Raw genomic sequence first — 18,086 nt, 5'->3', positions numbered from 1 at the left:
ATAATTAATAAGTAAAGGTTGTCCCATTCATTTCTAATTAAATTCTAAATGACATTTACACCATGTTATTGCAATTTTCAGAGAGTAATGTTACTATTGGAATTATTATTTTCGGTTCACATGTTTTTAGTTACAAATTATTAATGTAGACATAACAATTAGAATCACATCGTATAAATGTCATTTACTAATTTTTTTTTGTAGACATTAAATATTTTTAGATCATTTTAATAATAATAATCTCAAATTTGTAATTGTCATCAAAATTAAATCGGATTTACAACATCTTTTAATGACATTTGAGTTTGTTTTGTAACGAATGTTTTTGGTCAACTTTTAGTTGACATTCAACGTAAACCCTCGAGACAAGGAAGAAGGTTCAAGCCAATGAAGCCATGGTCAATGTCTAAGACTTTACTTTGGTTTTAAAACCGGGATGAAGTCCACGTCTACAAGAGTAAAACGGCACGCAGTTTGTGAACACTGTTTTCAAACGACCATAATTAGACATCACATCATGCGAACTGTGTCTGGTCAGGCAAGTCACGTGACTATCTCCCTGCCTTGCCTTGTGCGCCGCAGAGTGCATCGTAATCTCGTGATGGTGGTGGTGGCACGTGCTTCCCTTCACACGTTTAATGAGCCCGTCTCTACTCTTCAATTGGTTTACGCACACACGCATAGTTCGTGCCAAGCCTTAGCTTCACACACTCCTCTTTCTCTCAGACACGCTCGAGCGCTACACACGCGCGAAAGCTCGTCTTCCAATTCACGCTGCACGCTCCTTCACGCGCTTCCTCCATCTCACGGCCAGATCCGCCTCTTTTCACCCGCCGGAGATCCACCGTCTTCTTCTCCTCTCTCTTGGTTTCGCTGACGGCGACAGAGGGGGAAACCTTTGATCGGAAGCTCCATTTATAGGGTTTTTTAGTATTGCTCGATGATTCGCCCAGAGGGCCGAGAATTCTGACCAATTTCGAGAGGAGGCTTGTGATTGTTGAAAGAATTGTGCTTAGTGTCTCTTACTCACAGAGGTCAATGATATATGGTTAGGTACTTAATCTCAATTGTGCTTGAAATAGTCTCTGTTTGGTTTCGTTAGTCACAAAAGTTTTCCATTTTAATGTCTGCAAATATGTTTGTAGTTGAAAATGCTGTTTATATGTTTGATTTTTGTCTTGTAGGATCTTTGATGAAGTTAAACTGAGAGCAGCTTATGCACATTGAGAGATTGAAGATTAATTTCGTTGATACTAAAATTATCTCCAATTTTCTAACTAACTGTAAGCAAGGAAATATCATAGAATATTTGGCTGCATTGTCCAGAAGGATTACACGTGGAGTGTTAAAACCAGAGAAGTAAAGATGGAACATTTCATCATAAGAGGGCAATAACGTTCTTAAACTAACAGAGGTTTGGGTGGTTGGGTTATAAGAGAAGTAATGGCGACGGATATGCATAAACTGCTTGGAACTAGTGAAGAGGATGATGACGAAGAAATGGACATGGATGTGAAGGAAGAAGATGATGGAGACCGACGAAATAGAGACAAACACGCAGCTTCAGGCAGTAGTAGTAATGACGAGTTTATGTTTCAGCAGTCAATGCAAGATCAAGTGGGCACTCCTGGGGGAGGAGGAAGTCGCAGAAGTAGACCGCTTGAAGAGAAGGAGCGAACTAAGTTGAGAGAGCGCCATCGAAGGGCTATAACTGCAAGGATACTAGGCGGGTTACGAAGGCATGGGAATTATAACCTGAGAGTTAGAGCTGATATTAACGATGTTATCGCGGCTTTGGCAAGGGAAGCTGGATGGGTTGTTCTTCCTGATGGAACTACTTTTCCATCCAAATCTCAGGTACTTATATACCCTGTCCCTGTGTTATGTCTTTTGTTGTATGCTGCAAAATTCTTCTACTCTTAGTTGTCAGAAATCATTAGCAGTAACCTTGATCCTCGGTTGGGGAAAAACTCCTGACATATCCATTACCAGTGAAAGCTAAATCATCTTCTTGATCTGCTCAACCTTTTAGGGGACAAAGCCTACTGGTGGTTCTTCTGCGGTTGCGGCAGGTTCATCAGCTTCTCACATTGCATCACAGCAAACCTCACCTCCTGCTCTTAGAGTGGTATCATCTGGGCTTAGAAGCCCAGTGGAACTCAGCTCTTGCCGTATGAAAGGTGTTTTCACACCCGCTCCATCACCGTATGATATGCTCCCAATCCAATCTCCAGAACTGGTTGGCAGTGTAAATAAGGCTGAGGGGCTTGTTGGTTGTTCAGTCGATGTTATCAACTCTAAACAAGTAACGACACTTTACTAGTACATAGAAAATAAATCTTGTAACAGTTCAGTCCTTTGCATTTACATAGCTTATTTGAAATTAATGAATTTGATAGTTTCCTCAACTTGAGAAAAACATTTTCAAAATCTGAAAATCTCATAAGAACCTGTCAGATTTTCACTGCATGGTTGATTTACGTGCATACACATATCTGGGTTCAATTGTGATGACTCTCTTCCACTTTTGGTATTTGGTAGATTCTCGAGATTCCTCCAAATCTGACGGAGCAAGATTTCTCTGGCACTCCTTATGTTCCGGTTTATGTGATGTTACCAGTAAGCCACTTTAATCTTAGCATTTACCAATAATATCCTGAAATTCATCCTTACTAACTACATATCCTGTTCTGTCAACAGCTTGGGGTTATCAATATGAAGTGTGAATTGGCTGATCGAGATGGACTGCTAAAGCACTTACGAATATTGAAATCAATCCATGTTGATGGGGTTAAAGTGGATTGTTGGTGGGGAATAGTTGAGGGTCATTCCCCCCAGGAGTATAATTGGACTGGTTACAGGCAGCTTTTTCAGATGGTCCGCGATCTTAATCTTAAGATACAGGTCAGTCTTTTACCTGCATGATTGGTTAAGATACAGTTTTCTTAATGAAGTTGCGTTAGAATGATTGTTCTCAAGCTTCATATGTATCTCACTTTCTTTCTTTCTTGCTAGGTTCTAATGTCCTTTCATGAATGTGGAGGCAATGTTGGTGATGATGTTTGCATCCCACTTCCTCATTGGGTGGCAGAAATAGGACGAACCAATCCGGACATATATTTCACTGATAGAGAGGGAAGACGAAACCCAGAATGCCTTTCTTGGGGTATTGACAAGGAACGTATTTTAAGAGGCAGAACTGCACTTGAGGTATAGATACTGTGTCCATGCTGTGTCTTTTCTTTACACATGAATATTTGCTTCTTGTTATCACAGATATTTGAAATAACCAACTCATGAATCACTTTTTTGGTGAATTTATTTCTAGGTGTACTTTGATTACATGAGAAGTTTTCGGATAGAACTTGCAGAGTTTCTAGAGGATGGTGTAATATCTATGGTTGAAATTGGACTAGGCCCCTGTGGAGAGTTACGGTACCCTTCTTGTCCCATAAAACACGGGTGGCGATATCCAGGTGTTGGAGAGTTTCAGGTATATTTCCTTTCAACAATCTAAATTCTTGAGATACTCGAGCTTCACCAGCTAACTTACCTTTTTGGCTTCCACATGATGACCATTCCTTTGCACCGGTACAGTGTTATGACAAGTATCTCTCGAAGAGCCTGAGAAAGGCAGCAGAATCAAGGGGGCACCTGTTTTGGGCTCGAGGCCCAGATAACACCGGCTCCTACAATTCTCAGCCGCAGGGAACCGGTTTCTTCTGTGATGGAGGTGACTACGATGGCCTCTATGGAAGATTCTTTCTCAAATGGTACTCACAGGTTTTGATAGACCATGCTGACCAAATCCTCTGTCTCGCTAAACTAGTCTTCGACAGTAGCTGCATTGCAGCAAAGGTGATTGATTTAGTTTTCTAAGGCATTTGAAACCCTGTAAATTTTAGACCTTTTGTCATAATTTCATCACAATTGACTTAAACAGCTCCCAGACGTCCACTGGTGGTACAGAACAGCAAGCCATGCCGCTGAGCTAACCGCTGGATTCTACAACCCGAGCAACCGAGATGGTTATTCTGCAATTGCATCTACACTTAAGAAGCATGGTGCCACTCTGAGTTTTGTATCCGGAGAAGTGCAAGTTCTAAACCGTCCAGATGATTTCTCAGGAGCATTAGGAGAACCTGAGGCAGTAGCTTGGCAGGTAAAGAATACACATCATATCAGTTTCTTAAGCCTGTGCTTATCAGTTATCTCCAAAACCTCAATCTAAACGTGATTTTTTTGCAGGTATTAAACGCTGCTTGGGACAGCGGTACACCGGTTGCTCGAGAGAACTCGCTTGCTTGCCATGATAGAGTTGGTTATAACAAAATGTTAGAAAGCGTTAAGTTTCGGAACGATCCAGATAGAAAACATTTGTCATCATTTGCCTATAGTAGACTCGTCCCAGCTCTCATGGAAGGACATAACATTGTCGAATTTGAGCGGTTTGTCAAGAAGTTGCATGGTAATTCTATCGGAATCTTTGTTTTCTCTGTTTGAAGAAGTCTCTGAAGTTTCTGATCTTTCTTCTTTGGTCGTTACAGGGGAAGCTGTAATGAATCATCATCATCATCATCATCAACAGGTTTAGAGTTTTGTTTTGTCCCTGGATCTGCTGAAATTATTTACTGTTAAATGTTGTTAATTTTAGTAGCTTACCATCATTTCTGTAAATTTTGTCATTAAAAAATTAAGGCAACTACTGTACAAGCTTACAAAGAAAATTCAAATAATATGGGCTTTATTATTATTGGGCTAACATCAAGAAAAAGAGATCAGCACCGACATAGCTCACGAGGCATTCTTCCTAACGTAGAAAACCAAAAGGTCCCACATCGACAAGCATAAATCAGATGTTTGTGTATATATGTTTTATAAATAATCAGTACCACCAACCAATATTCACTCAAGGATTATTGGGCCTTTTAATTTTGTTTGCTTTTTTCAACGGTTTTTTTCTTTTGTTTCTTCATTTTCCTTTAATTTTTGTTTATAGATATTTTTTAGTTTTTTTTCAAATACTAGGTTAATTTGACGTTGTGAAATCTAAGCGGATTTAGGATCCGGCTAATTAATTGTGGTCATTAGCGATTCCACAAATCCAACATATTTTTCACATCTTCATGTATATTTAGTATTTATTTTTTTTATTTTATTTTCTTAAACGGTTTTCAAATTCTTTTTTTTGTTTACCTTAGTTTTTGTTTTGATTATTAATTTTATTTTAAAGTTTTATAAACTAAACTAATACGACGTTTTGAAAGCTAACTGGATTTTAGATCCCATCATTTAACCATAATCATTAGCGATTCCACAAATCCAACATATTTTTTGCATCTTCATATATTTTTAACATTTATTTTTTATTTTTTTATTTTAAAGGTTTTCAACTCTCTTTTTATATATTATTTTTTAAGGTTTTATAAAATACTATACTAAAAATACGGTGAAACGTTCATGATTTTGTATTTTGGCTTTGGCTAAACTGTCTTGATTTTTGTTTATTAGCCATACTACCAACTTCTACAGTTGAGATTAATTTATCATCATTACTCAACGATGGAAGTAAGCATCTTAATATATATGGTTTGTTGGCTATTTTGGTTTATTCTGTGTCAGAAAATTACTGTTGAATTTTTAATAATAAGAACCTCAAAAATAACCAACGCACGTAAACGTCACCGCCGTAGAAGCAAACACTGCATATCTACAATCACAAGACACAAGGAACTAAGGAAGATACACTTAATGACCAAAAGTCTATTAATCATACATTAGAAAACCTAAGTTAGCCATCACACAGAGTATATTGGCATCCATTACTTCAAGATTTATGCCAACCATTTGATGAGTGCTTAATTTCAAGGATCCTTTTCTTTGCGATGATTCGATTGCGTATGACCTCTTTGGATTCAACAGCTTCATCACTGTTACTAAGCACCATAGCACATAGCTCATCTAAAGCTAGCATTGAAAATGGCTCCTCTATAAGAACACCCACCTGCAGACATTTCAAGCACCAACTTAAAGAGTGATAATGAGGCAAGAAAAAAAAAATGTGACTAATCTATGAACGAGAAAAAGTTAGGTACTTCTTCAATGCAGAAGAGAGAGGCAGCACTGATGAAAGTAGCAGGGACTACATTCCAGTGGCAATCATCCCAGAGAATAACAGGGAGTGTTAGATGCCATAAGACTAAGAACCTCGACGTTAGTCGTGTGTAGGAAAGTGGAATCGGAATTCCCATTAGTTGTTCACATACACCAATTCCTTCCTGTAATTGCATCATCTTTGTTTCCTGTGAAGGAGAACACTAAACATTATAGTGCATATCCAAAGTCTATGGAAAGAGAATTACATTCAGAAATCACAGTCAAATGAATGAAGATGCTTAAAAGATTCAAGAAAGATACCAACATATCTATCTTTGTACTATCCAAATTCAGCAGCTGAAGGCTCTGAGAAATGAATTGAATGACACAACGTGGACGATGCTTGGATTGAAGAATCAAAGACAGATCATCTACTTCTATCACATTCTTGAGATCACTAGCAATATCTGAACCATAAATCACATGGCACTGCACATGAATAGAATCACAATCACGAACCTTCCTCTACCTAACTCAACATAAGCTAACTTCACAAAACAAACCTTAAGCGCCACAGGGAAAGCAACAATGTAACGCAAAAGCGCATCTCTGATGATCAATTCATCACCGGAGCCATGAACAGAAGAAATAACTAGCCTAGCTAAATCATTGGTTCCACTAATGATCTTAACCCAAGCTTTCCTTCCTTGTTCAAACCTTGAATAAGAAGCCTCAGTGCGAAACACTAGAAGCAGAGCTAAAGCCGGAGCCGTAAGCTGATACGGTAGAGGAGAAGCTCGAAGTACAGGGAAGAAATCAGGCAACCAGTCCAAATCCACGGCGGAGTTATAGCCGGCGATCAGGATCGCGACGGTGGTGAAGAAGAAAACAGGCGGAATCAAAGACAGTATAACGCGTGAAGATGGGCTCGAGGATACGTGACGGAGATGGCGAAGAGAGCTTCTGTGTCTGACCCAATTCTCGTGAGTGTAGAGAGATCGTTTCTGCTGCATCCGTCTCTCTTTGATACCGTCAGACCAGTTTGGGACAGCTTTAAGCAGCGAAATGAGCTTCTCGGATAGAGGTGAATCGTCGGATTTGGGGCCGGAGGAGACGCAGGAAGGATTGAATTTGAAATGTAGGGATTTGGGAGCTCTGGCGGAGATTCCGGAGTATAATCGTGGTTTGAGAAAGGATAGGTTGGTAAAGTTAGAAGAAAAAGATAGGTTCATTGACTGATACATTTTGGGCGGGAAAATCGAGGTTTAGGGTTAGGGATTTTGGTGGAGACGACGATGAAGAAGAAGAAGCAGAGACAACAATAAAGACACATGCAAAAATTGCAGAGTGCATAAGTAAAGAGAGACAAGTGTGACTTGGAGAAAGGTAGTTGGAACGAACAGTTGTGCGCTCGACAACGTTTCGGTTTCTAAGCTTTTATCTGGGCTTAAATGGGCTTATACTGAAACTTCTATTCTATCTTCTAAATGGGCTTATGTCTTATCTCAGCCCATTAAAGTTCCGTACCCTTTGAGGTCAGTTGAAATTTAGGGTTTATAGAGAACGCCTATCTGGTTGGAGAGGTGAAATTGGAACGGAAAAAATGTCGAAGAAGAACAATTTAGCCAAGAGAAAGAAGCAGCACGAGTACAATCTCCAAAGTAGGTTTCTTTAAATCTCTTTAAACGCTTTCAATTCAATACGCATGTGTTTCTCAACAAAACTTGGAATTTTTTCGATTTGCAGAAGAGAAAGAGTTACAGGACAAGAAGATCAAGAAGCTTCATGCCAACAAGAATAAGATGAAAGTAAGGACCTTTTCTGTCTCTCTTATCTCTTAATTCTGATATTTAGTTCATATACATTGGTGTTCGTTAAGTAGCAAACCGATTCTGTTGCAGAGAATGGTCTTTTCTAGCTATATATTACTCTAGTTGGTTACCAATGGTGAAATGATTGAATTCGCTTGGATTCAATTTGATTTCGATAGTGTTAGTCAGAAGCTTATGTGGGGTAAAAATAATAATATTGAATCTTCTTAGTAGAACATCTGACGAATAAGTTTGAGTTTTCCAAATCATTTAAATGAAGTCTAGAGTAGTTTATGATATCTGTGAGTTGGTTGATTTTGTTGTCTAGGTTGATGGAAGTGGGAAGAAGAAGAAAGGTGGATTTTCTGTTGGCAAGAAGAAATTAAAGACAAAACTGACTCCAACTGCTAAAGCTAAAGCTGCTCAGGCAATGGAGCTAGACAATTGACAAGGAACTTCGTTTTTTTTCACTTGTATGTAAAATTGTTCTTCATTGATCTTCGTCTTTACTTTGGAGAAATCATGTTGAAGCTAGCTTCTTCTTATAGGTTAAACTCTTATGTATCACTCTCTCTTTTGAATGCAAGATTTTGCTATCTAACCGGATCGGGATCATTGTGGAATGTAGCTATTGATGAAGTGAAATGTGTATGGTTCCTAATTGCTTCTAAAGTTCAAATTCAGCATAGATTCTGATTTCTCTGAGAAAAAGTCAACTTTTAGGTAAACAAAACAAAGACACAAGTATGTTTATAATTGGCATAAGACTTTCATGGTGCATTAGTCAGACCCAAGATCTTTTCTAGTTTATTAGTACATTCCAGTATTCCACTAAACATATTTTGAAGAAAAAAACTGTCTTTTAGAAAGTCAAATTATGTTTGTCATAATCAAAAGTCTTATACAAACAGTGTCACACATTACATGGTACATTTAAAGTTGAATCCTAATAGGAAAAAATCTCAAAGGCTTTGAGAGGTTATATCATCCCATCAATGGGTCCTTGCGAGATATTTTATAGATTTCTTCTGATCAGCCTCTCTCTCTCGTCAAAATAGTTCTCAAAGTGGAAGCCAGTGGGCAAGTCTCTGACCAGACAGGCCCAAATCTTTTCTCACTCTCCGGCGCGTGGCCTCCACTGTCTCTACAGATTCTTCCGTCTCAGATCAAATTCCGAAGAGATCAATCAGTCTATAGAAACAGTAGAGAGACTAGTAAGAAGTAGCATCAGCTTGAAAAGGAGGAATCTGTTCACCAAGATTTCTGGTTGAGAAGAAAGAAGAGTGACATGTTGGTGCACGCGCCTGAATAAAGAGTGTGGCCATAAGAGTCATGTGCCATACAGATGCCTAGTTGCTATATAGAGCTACAGTCAAAGTCAGTTTATTCATTAGGATTTTGAATTTCCAAATACATTTTCAGAAAAAAAAGAATTAAAAGATCCCATTGTTGTTATCCTCACAGTAAATGCTTTTGCTTGAGAGAGAGTCTGTTAGAGGTTTTTTGTTTGTTTCTGTTTCCTTCTGTCACCCAGAAAACTAAAAAGCAAACAAATTCAAGAAGAGAGAGAGAGAGAGATAGCCTCAAAACCAAGTCCTAACCATTGTTGATAGAAGAGAAAGCTTTTCTTTTCTTGTTGCTTATGGTGAAAGAATGAAAGAGAGAGAGGAGGAGAAGTAAGAAGCAGAGAAAGTGTTTAGAGCTTTGCATGTTCCTTTCTCTCCAAGTTTATATCTTCATCGTAAAGTCTCTCAACCTTTGATTCTGTTTTTTCCTCTTATCCATTTATCCTCTTTCTTTTTCTCTCTCTCCTCATAATTCTAGCCACAATCTTTTTAGGGTTTCACAAGTTCACTTAAAAAGTTGAAAAGAGTCTTTCTTCTTCAACTATTGTAAATGCGAAATGGATCGAAGAGATGCAATGGGATTATCCGGGTCAGGTTCTTACTATATCCATAGAGGATTATCCGGGTCGGGTCCTCCAACGTTTCATGGATCACCACAGCAACAGCAAGGTCTTCGTCACTTACCTAATCAAAACTCTCCATTCGGGTCAGGCTCCACTGGTTTCGGATCTCCTTCTTTACACGGTGATCCTTCTCTGGCAACAGCAGCCGGAGGAGCCGGAGCTCTTCCTCATCATATCGGCGTTAATATGATTGCTCCTCCTCCACCTCCCAGTGAAACTCCGATGAAACGAAAGAGAGGACGGCCTAGAAAATACGGTCAAGACGGCTCTGTTTCTTTGGCTCTGTCGTCTTCCTCTGTTTCGACCATTACTCCCAACAACTCTAACAAACGCGGCCGTGGTCGACCTCCGGGCTCCGGCAAGAAACAGAGAATGGCTTCCGTTGGTAATTAACTATCTATCTCTGAAACTTGCAATCTTGAAAAAAGAAAGCTCCATTATATATTGAATCAAGAACCAGGATTATTTTATGTTTTCTCAAGTCAAAATATCCAATTGTTTATTCCTAATGAGTGGGAACTTAAAACTTTCCTAAATTGGAACTAATTTTGTTGTCTTTCTTTGTATTATGCTCTGCTTAAACTCTTATGAATTAGACTCGCATTTATTGATTCAATGAGCCTGTTTTTTTTGTTCTTTTGAAATTGATTAGGTGAACTGATGCCTTCATCTTCTGGAATGAGCTTCACGCCACATGTTATCGCGGTTTCAATAGGAGAAGTAATGTTGAATCACTAACTATTTCAGAGCTTTCGTGAAATGTTTTTTATTTGCTGATTGCTGAAAAGCTTTGAAACTTTGCAACAGGATATTGCATCAAAGGTTATAGCTTTCTCTCAACAAGGTCCGAGAGCCATTTGCGTTTTATCTGCAAGTGGTGCAGTCTCTACTGCAACACTTATTCAACCATCAGCATCTCCCGGAGCCATTAAATACGAGGTTCAATTTTGAAATTTCTTACTATATAGAGAAACATTGGTGTTTTCACTGTTTTTCTTATAACATATGTTTTTGTATATTTCCAGGGCCGGTTTGAAATCCTAGCGTTATCAACATCTTATATAGTGGCAACTGATGGAAGCTTCCGTAACCGAACTGGAAACTTATCGGTTTCGCTTGCTAGCCCCGATGGGCGTGTGATTGGCGGTGCCATTGGTGGGCCTTTAATAGCTGCAAGTCCTGTTCAGGTTTGGTTTACACTTTTCTCTTGAGCTCTCATATTTCTTGGGATTGAATAAAGATTCTTGGGTCTATCAGGTTATTGTAGGGAGCTTTATATGGGCAGCTCCAAAGATCAAGAGCAAGAAACGAGAAGAAGAAGCTTCTGAAGTTGTTCAAGAAACTGATGATCACCACGTTCTGGACAATAATAACAACACGATTTCGCCTGTCCCTCAGCAGCAGCCAAACCAAAACCTGATTTGGTCAACAGGTTCAAGGCAAATGGATATGCGTCATGCTCATGCTGATATTGATTTAATGCGCGGTTGATGATAGCGAGAAAGAACTCTGTGTATATAAAGCATGGAATCTAGGAAGAAGAAGAAGGAATATAAGCTAACCTCTGAACAAAAGTATGTGGAAATGTTAGGGAAAAAGATTATGTGGAAATGTTAGGGAAAAAGATTAACTCTATTAGTGTACCTCTCATATCTCTAAGCTTGTTTGGTTTTACTGTTTCTGTGACTCTGAAGATTTGCAGAGTTCCTTTCTTTCTCTGTTTTAGATTGTTCAGTCTTTATGTAATTTGCTTGCAATTCTGATTCTACAGCTTAGATTCAGTACATTGTGTAGAAGTTTACATGGGAACCTGAAAATTGGGCATTTCATGGGCCTTCATATGATCCAATTTATTTTCATCAAATTTGTATTAGTACATAATTAATTTTGTTTTTTATAATAGCTCAATGTTTAAGAATCTTCTTCTGTTCCTGCCAATACTCATTAGTCCACTTCTCAACTTCTTTCTCAACACTTTCTTTCTTCTCAAGAAACTTTTTGAGCTCATCTTCTTCAAAAGGTGGAGGCATCTCACAAGTAGCCTTAACGCTCGGAGACATAACCAATGAGTCATCCATAGATTGTCTCATTCGGCCTCCATTGATTGGACAAGCCATTGTCTCCGGACACACTTCCTTGGCTCCTTGAGGCACTTCTACATTCATCTTCATCAACTTCCCATAGCTTTGCAGTAGATGCAACATGTAATCATACACATACTTCATCTTTAGATTCTTTCGCACATACCCACTTCCATTTCTCCCTATAGCTCTGGCCTATAAAACATGAGAAGATCATAGCAAAATGTTGTTGTTACAGTACTTCTCTTGCTAGTTTAAGAGATATTATTGAATCTTTTGTTACCAAATTGTTCTAGAAATCTAAACATCAAAGAAAAGATAGAGTTGTAACAAAACAAAAAAAATATTTTGTTTGAAGTTTCTAAAGACACAGGAGCGGTTATGTTGTTATATGATACCTTTTTGGTATTGTTGTTGCCCCAATGGACAGCAAAGACAATGTCACTACATTTTTCTTGAGGTCTTATGGGCCAATAATGCTCCATTGGAACTAAGCTTCTAGTGAAGAAGTCAAAGTAAAATGGCTTCACAAGAAGAGTCATGCTGTCACAAGCTAATATATACTTCTCACTCACTGACCAAGCCCTTCCTTCTACATAAATCTTGTACCTTCATTATACAAAAATAAAAATAAGCCCTTATTACTAATATTAAAATTTAATTCATCAAATAACTCGAGAACAGCAAAAAGATTCATATAAAACCTGTGGGTGCATTGATCTTCTAGGTTTGATGTCCTATACCCAATCCTGCCCTCTCTGCTCCAATCCTACAATTAACATTGTCATCAACTCATCAAGTTACTAGAATCTTCTAGATCATTATCATAAAAGAGATCACGGTAAAGAGATATAAATATAAAGAAACCTGGCGATAGAGATGAACCATAGGGTCATGACAATGCATGAGGTCTCTTCTGACCATGGCAACTCCAGGATTCCCCTTCCAATATGCGTAAGGCTCTCTCTCTTCCCACTTCACCTTCTTTATCCCTTCACTTATCAACTCCGACTGTTTATTCCACTCCTTTATGTTAATCTCCGGCCTAACCATAATTAGGGGTGTGAGCACATAGATATTCGAACCAAACTTTTAAAATCCAAACAAGAGTTTTCTTTATAACTGTATAACGGTTTTCGTATTTTTATACAGATTGATGGGTTTGTATGCAACCATAAATCGATTATAGTACCAGCCCCAAAAGCTCCAGTCAGGGAAGACAATGTCGAAAGCACCGGAATGTCCACAATAGTGGAAGAGTGGAGGAGGTGGCCACGTCACATTGACTCCTGGTCTTGGCCTATAGTCTCTTCTCCAGATTTCAGGTGAGTCATGGCACATGAAGAGAAGCTCAAGATCAGGGACTTGACCAGGATACATCCTTAGCAGCTGTACTATTCCCCATATAGTGAAAACATCTCTTGTCTGAAAAGATTTCTTGTATTGATGCACATACACTCTTCCTCCTTTTATTATCAGCCGGAAGTGAGCTTTATCACTTGCTCTCTCTAACGTCTCTCGAGTGATTCCAGTCTCACGCCATGCTTCAAGATCCTTGTGGATCCACCTGAAGTAGTCTGGACAAGTCTCTGGCTCGTCCTTACTAGGTTGTGATTTCTCCGGGTTGCTTGCAGGACACGTCTGGGTTGCTATGTTCTGGTCTAGTGAGCATTGCAATGTGAAGTTCAGTGGTGTAGTGAGTTTTTCCTTGGGGATAGTTGCGTTGGTGTTTCTTGTAAATATTGGTGTCACTTTGATTCTACCTCCACCGATTAAAAACTATGTAAGAAAGAACAATTTTTGAGGGAAACCCATTTGAGTTACTAATAGATTGTAATGAATAATTATGTATAGATATAGATATACCATGTCCATCCACCTGAGAGAAGCTCCAACGAGGATGATGAAGAAGAAGAAGACAAAGATGAAGATTGTGGTTGTGATCCATGGCTTGGTTAGTTTAGAACTTAAACTCGAGATTGAGTTATTAGGTTGCCTTTGATCATCAACCACGTGAGAACTCATAGATATTATGTGTTTAATTCAACCTAAGACAAAAAAAAATGAACGAGAGAGAGAGAAAGATAAGAGGATCACATTAGTTTTGTGACGGTAGAAGGAAAAGAGGATTACAGATATTGATTCATTTGTATCTAAGAATTGTAGTATGTTGGATGTGTAGACCCATGTTTTCTGAGGAAATTTTATGAAGAAAATAGATAATTAATGGTTGTTTCTTCAGAACCGAAGCAACCCACTTTAATAAGTTAAAACTATATATGGACTCTGCGAAATTAATTACCCTGAAACTAACCAATATTTCTTGTTGCCATTATCCTGTATGTTTATAGTGATTACGTGGCAAACTCCATTTTTCTCAACTTTATATTTTTTATTATTTAATTCTACCATCACATTTATCAAACACATATTTTTCTTATTTTCATTCTCTTTGAACCACTTACCAAACACACATTTTTTTCTTTCTAATATCTACAGATACCAAATTTTGATGTTCTTAATTTACCTTATTATTACCAAAATGAACTATTTCAGTTGCCTATATATTCAATGCTATAGATTTTTTAATGCAAGTTAAATTAGAATATAAATCTTTACATTTTATATGATTTGAAAATTAACAAGGTCTGATACTATAAAAACATCATTATACTTTTAGAACATACTATTTTATTTTTGTTCTTATAATTTTAATGAATTTAATTTTAAAAAATTCCAACCTAAATAAATATCTTAGTAAAGTTTTTAAAAAAAATAGAACTAAACTTATAACATTTACTAAAACATTAGAATATACAACTCAATTAACATACTAGTCGGAAAAAAGATCGCTAGTGGAGATAGAGACACATACTAGTCGGAAAAAAAATTACTCGTTTACTTTTCACTAATTTCAATATATGAATACAACTCAATCATCTAAACAAACACAAGAGCCTTTTTGGTCAAGGCTTCTTGATATTGGCTAAATCATGAAAATATTGATCTTCCCACCACTCAACTTGACGAGTCAAATTAGTTTTTCTCTCAAGAATCTCTTTTAAATCATGAGGGTTAAAAGGAGAAGGCATCTCACAAGGAGACTCTTCACTAGGAAACATAACCATAGACTCCTCCATGAAATCTCTCCACCGTCCCGTCGCCGAGCAGCCCATAATATCCGGCGTAATCTCCGTGGCTCCCCACGGAATCTCTGGTTTAAACTTCAAAAGTTTTGCATACTCGTTCATCAAATGGAACATGTAGTCATACACATATTCCATTTTCACTTCCTCTCTAATAAACCTACTCCCTTCTTCTCCTATCTTACTCGCCTATATAAAAAAAAAAAACCACACTCAATGTGTTAATTTGTTACAAAACAAAACTTTTTGGGTCTTAATGTAAAAAAAAAAATACAAACCTGGTCCAAATGAGTATTCCCCCAATGTACGGCGAATTTGAGGGAAGTACACTTAGAGGTGTCTCTGATTGGCCAGTAATGTTGTAATGGCATCATTCCTCGTACGTAAAAATCATAGAACATAGGTCTCACGTACAATGTCATTGAATCACATGCCATTATATATTTCTCACTCACTGACCATGCCCATCCTTCTATATAAATCTTGTACCTATTCCATCATTATCACACATTTAAAATCGAATCTTTGCAAATATTTCCTAAGTACAAAAAGTGTGGCTTAAGTTAAACCTGTGGGTGCATTGGTTCTCTAGGTTAGAGTTCTTGAATCCTTCTCTTGACTCTCTATCCCAATCCTTCACAATAATAAACATTTTTGATCATTTAGATTATTTAAAAATTGCAATATATAAAAATTATACATATTTTGAGAAATCCTAACCTGAATGTAGAGACGTGTGTTCCAATCTTCTTGAGCTGAGACATTACATCTGAGAAGATCTCTTCTAGTTGGAGCCACATTAGGGTTTCCTCTCCAATAAGCATACGCCACGCGGTCTTTCCATTGAGTCATCTTATTCCCTTCTTCTATCGCCACTAGCGATTTATCCCAAGGCTTTATATTAACCTCAGCCCTAGCCCAATAATAATATAATTAGCTAGGTCCAATAACAAGCCCATTAAATAGAGAACAGAATAGAATTAACATGTGTGTTAAGCCCTTACCAGCCCCAGAAGGACCAATCAGGGAAGACAATATCCAAGCTGGCGTCATCAGAGCAATAACGGAACAAAGGAGGCGGGGCCGGGTGTTGTTGACCTTGAAAGTCTTTAGATCGGACGGTTGGTCTATCATCTGGGTCAAACATGAGCTCAAGATCCGGTAACCTACCTGGGTACCACCGTAGTAACTGTACGATGCCCCACAGAGTAAAAACGTCTCTTGTTTGGATTGACTTTCTATATTTCTTAACGTACACTCTCCCGTCGAGGATTACTACTCTGAAATGCGCCGTCCTCCTGGCTTTCTCAAGCATCCCTCTCGTTACACCTGTCTCTTTCCATGGCCGTAGATCTTCGTGGATCCAACGGAAGTAAGAAGGACACGTGGATATTCTTGAATGGCTGCTTCTGGGTTTGTCGTTGTTTCTCGAGGAGCCATTTTGGGGAAATAATTGAGTTTGGTTCTGAACGACGCCGCATTGGTTAGGGAATCTTTGGCTTGTGATTGGTGATTTTCTGATACTAGTTGTTACCTGCTTCAGACCTGTAAAAGTTGTCTGAAGTACAGAGAGATATGAATTTATTAACTCTTCAAGTTCAAGATTCACTTGATTGAATAAAAAGTTTCTAAAAAAGAAGTTACTTCAGATTCGAACTCACGAAATCGAAACAACCCAATAAGTCTAAGAGACCAGCAGATATGAAGAGAGAGGTGACGAGGAACAGAGTAGCTTTAGCGATGCTTTTTGCTGGATGCGACGCCGTTTTAAGATAGACATACTTATTCTTGTTCGTTAGAAGATTGTTGTTGTTCCTCTTCATGCTTTTCCGTTGAAGCATGAATCTATATCTATCTCAGCTTTATATATATCTATGTTCACAAACATTCAACAGGAAGAGAAGAAAAACGAGAATCAGGTGAGATTAAACGTTACCGAAGCTAGGAGGAAGCTCAAAGGTTTGATTCTGGTGATCGATTGGTGCTCTTCCACGAGGATTTGAATCTTGTTTCACGTTATCTTCAACACTAACCAGAGTTCACATCTTTTGTGTTAATGACGTTCATATTTTTGTGTGAATCTTGTTTACTTTTTAGTTTTTCGAAGAGTTAAAATGTTTTTAAATATTAAATAGATAATATTTTATTAATTAGTAGGAGACATTTGGTCATCCATATTTGGTATTCCTATGCTCAAATCACATATGGACATTGATATGTGATACACAAATGTTTCCCAAATAATCGTCTCTTATTAACGTTGTATTTATTGGTAAATAACTAAATACAAGACCTTTGATGTTCTTAGAAAAATAATCTGCTTACTACAAAAATAAAACTGCAAGAGTTCAATTAATTAAAGTCCTCTTTGGGAAAGTTTGTTATAAGTGCTTTAAACTGAATAAAAGAATCCGAACTTCGAAGAAAGAAGAAAGAAGATAAACCTTAACCCATTAAATAAAGGTCAGTGACATCATAGTCCATATTCGACCACTCATCATCATACAAGACAGATAATTAATCGTAAATAATTCCATGTTGTAGAGTACTTTTTATTATTATACAAATACATTAATACATCTTTCACAGGCTGTTCGAAACTGTGAGTCTGTGATTAGTGATTAGCCTTAATTAATTTACTTTATTGCTTTGTTAGAAAAAAAATTACACCTTTCTTTAAATTAAAACAAGTTGGGCAGGAAATTTAAAAACCCGTTGGGCCATTAGGATTCACAAAAGCCCAACACCTACAAAAAGAGATGTCTCCATCTCATAGTCCATATACCACATGCTTAAACCAGTTTAAATTGCATATACCACGCGCCACATAACCGGAAAGTTTTGTACACGCGCGAGACACAGACATTATCCTTTTTGTATCTGTCTTCCAGCGTGTCGAGTCAGTGAGGCTCCACGTCACCCTTTGATCCACTTAAATTTTAAAACTAAAATAATTGTTTAAATGAATTCGAGTGATTGATAT

General features: G+C 37.8%; 6 protein-coding genes and 1 non-coding gene across 17 annotated transcripts; 3 read left to right on the top strand and 4 right to left on the bottom strand.

Annotated features, from left to right (window-relative positions):
• Positions 1–272: 272 nt before the first annotated feature.
• On the top strand, positions 273–4,750 carry BAM7 (beta-amylase 7). The gene is made up of 11 exons (NM_130151.7): positions 273–1,053; positions 1,185–1,857; positions 2,033–2,305; positions 2,542–2,619; positions 2,701–2,904; positions 3,016–3,210; positions 3,329–3,493; positions 3,598–3,858; positions 3,944–4,162; positions 4,249–4,468; positions 4,548–4,750. The coding sequence occupies exons 2-11, from the start codon at positions 1,444–1,446 to the stop codon at positions 4,592–4,594; spliced, it is 2,076 nt and encodes a 691-aa protein (NP_182112.2). The 5' UTR covers positions 273–1,053; positions 1,185–1,443; the 3' UTR covers positions 4,595–4,750.
• An 838-nt stretch (positions 4,751–5,588) lies between these two features.
• Positions 5,589–7,532, bottom strand: AT2G45870 (Bestrophin-like protein). 3 transcript variants are annotated; one of them, NM_130150.3, is made up of 4 exons: positions 6,660–7,532; positions 6,418–6,585; positions 6,096–6,302; positions 5,589–6,004 (listed from the first exon to the last, which is right to left on the bottom strand). In NM_130150.3, the coding sequence occupies exons 1-4, from the start codon at positions 7,338–7,340 to the stop codon at positions 5,828–5,830; spliced, it is 1,233 nt and encodes a 410-aa protein (NP_182111.1). In that variant the 5' UTR covers positions 7,341–7,532; the 3' UTR covers positions 5,589–5,827. The 3 variants fall into 3 exon arrangements, with proteins under 3 accessions (NP_182111.1, NP_001323656.1, NP_001323655.1); NM_001337156.1 differs by having other exon boundaries at positions 6,096–6,585; NM_001337157.1 differs by having other exon boundaries at positions 5,589–6,302.
• Positions 7,533–7,614: 82 nt separating this feature from the next.
• On the top strand, positions 7,615–8,702 carry AT2G45860 (uncharacterized protein). The gene is made up of 3 exons (NM_130149.5): positions 7,615–7,757; positions 7,843–7,904; positions 8,236–8,702. The coding sequence occupies exons 1-3, from the start codon at positions 7,700–7,702 to the stop codon at positions 8,353–8,355; spliced, it is 240 nt and encodes a 79-aa protein (NP_182110.1). The 5' UTR covers positions 7,615–7,699; the 3' UTR covers positions 8,356–8,702.
• A 66-nt stretch (positions 8,703–8,768) lies between these two features.
• Positions 8,769–9,594, bottom strand: AT2G00940. Of its 2 annotated transcripts, NR_143705.1 has the most exons (2): positions 9,370–9,594; positions 8,773–9,273 (listed from the first exon to the last, which is right to left on the bottom strand). It is a non-coding gene; the product is annotated as an uncharacterized misc_RNA (transcript). The 2 variants fall into 2 exon arrangements; NR_143706.1 differs by having other exon boundaries at positions 8,769–9,593.
• AT2G45850 (AT hook motif DNA-binding family protein) lies at positions 9,296–11,789 on the top strand. Of its 3 annotated transcripts, NM_130148.3 has the most exons (6): positions 9,296–9,648; positions 9,747–10,261; positions 10,529–10,596; positions 10,684–10,815; positions 10,902–11,063; positions 11,134–11,789. In NM_130148.3, exons 2-6 carry the CDS (start codon positions 9,811–9,813, stop codon positions 11,365–11,367), a joined length of 1,047 nt encoding a protein of 348 aa, NP_182109.1. In that variant the 5' UTR covers positions 9,296–9,648; positions 9,747–9,810; the 3' UTR covers positions 11,368–11,789. The 3 variants fall into 3 exon arrangements, with proteins under 3 accessions (NP_182109.1, NP_001325280.1, NP_850442.1); NM_180111.2 differs by having other exon boundaries at positions 9,584–10,261; NM_001337155.1 differs by having other exon boundaries at positions 9,296–10,261; positions 10,902–11,789.
• AT2G45840 (O-glucosyltransferase rumi-like protein (DUF821)) lies at positions 11,482–14,115 on the bottom strand. Its single transcript, NM_130147.6, has 6 exons — positions 13,824–14,115; positions 13,150–13,736; positions 12,825–13,002; positions 12,662–12,726; positions 12,356–12,566; positions 11,482–12,152 (listed from the first exon to the last, which is right to left on the bottom strand). The coding sequence occupies exons 1-6, from the start codon at positions 13,980–13,982 to the stop codon at positions 11,781–11,783; spliced, it is 1,572 nt and encodes a 523-aa protein (NP_182108.2). The 5' UTR covers positions 13,983–14,115; the 3' UTR covers positions 11,482–11,780.
• Positions 14,116–14,725: 610 nt separating this feature from the next.
• DTA2 (downstream target of AGL15 2) lies at positions 14,726–17,345 on the bottom strand. 6 transcript variants are annotated; one of them, NM_001337152.1, is made up of 7 exons: positions 17,040–17,341; positions 16,765–16,954; positions 16,108–16,661; positions 15,824–16,016; positions 15,673–15,737; positions 15,382–15,592; positions 14,726–15,292 (listed from the first exon to the last, which is right to left on the bottom strand). In NM_001337152.1, exons 2-7 carry the CDS (start codon positions 16,942–16,944, stop codon positions 14,924–14,926), a joined length of 1,572 nt encoding a protein of 523 aa, NP_001324038.1. In that variant the 5' UTR covers positions 16,945–16,954; positions 17,040–17,341; the 3' UTR covers positions 14,726–14,923. The 6 variants fall into 6 exon arrangements, with proteins under 6 accessions (NP_001324038.1, NP_182107.3, NP_001324036.1 ...); NM_130146.4 differs by having other exon boundaries at positions 16,765–17,345; NM_001337151.1 differs by having other exon boundaries at positions 16,108–16,954; positions 17,040–17,345.
• Between the last annotated feature and the right edge of the window lie 741 nt (positions 17,346–18,086).

The sequence above is a fragment of the Arabidopsis thaliana genome, chromosome 2 (genome assembly GCF_000001735.4).
Source record: "Arabidopsis thaliana chromosome 2, partial sequence".
Classification (NCBI taxonomy): Eukaryota; Viridiplantae; Streptophyta; class Magnoliopsida; order Brassicales; family Brassicaceae; genus Arabidopsis; species Arabidopsis thaliana.
The sequence above is the reverse complement of the archived record's forward strand: the minus strand, read 5'-3'. Positions and strand labels throughout refer to the sequence as shown.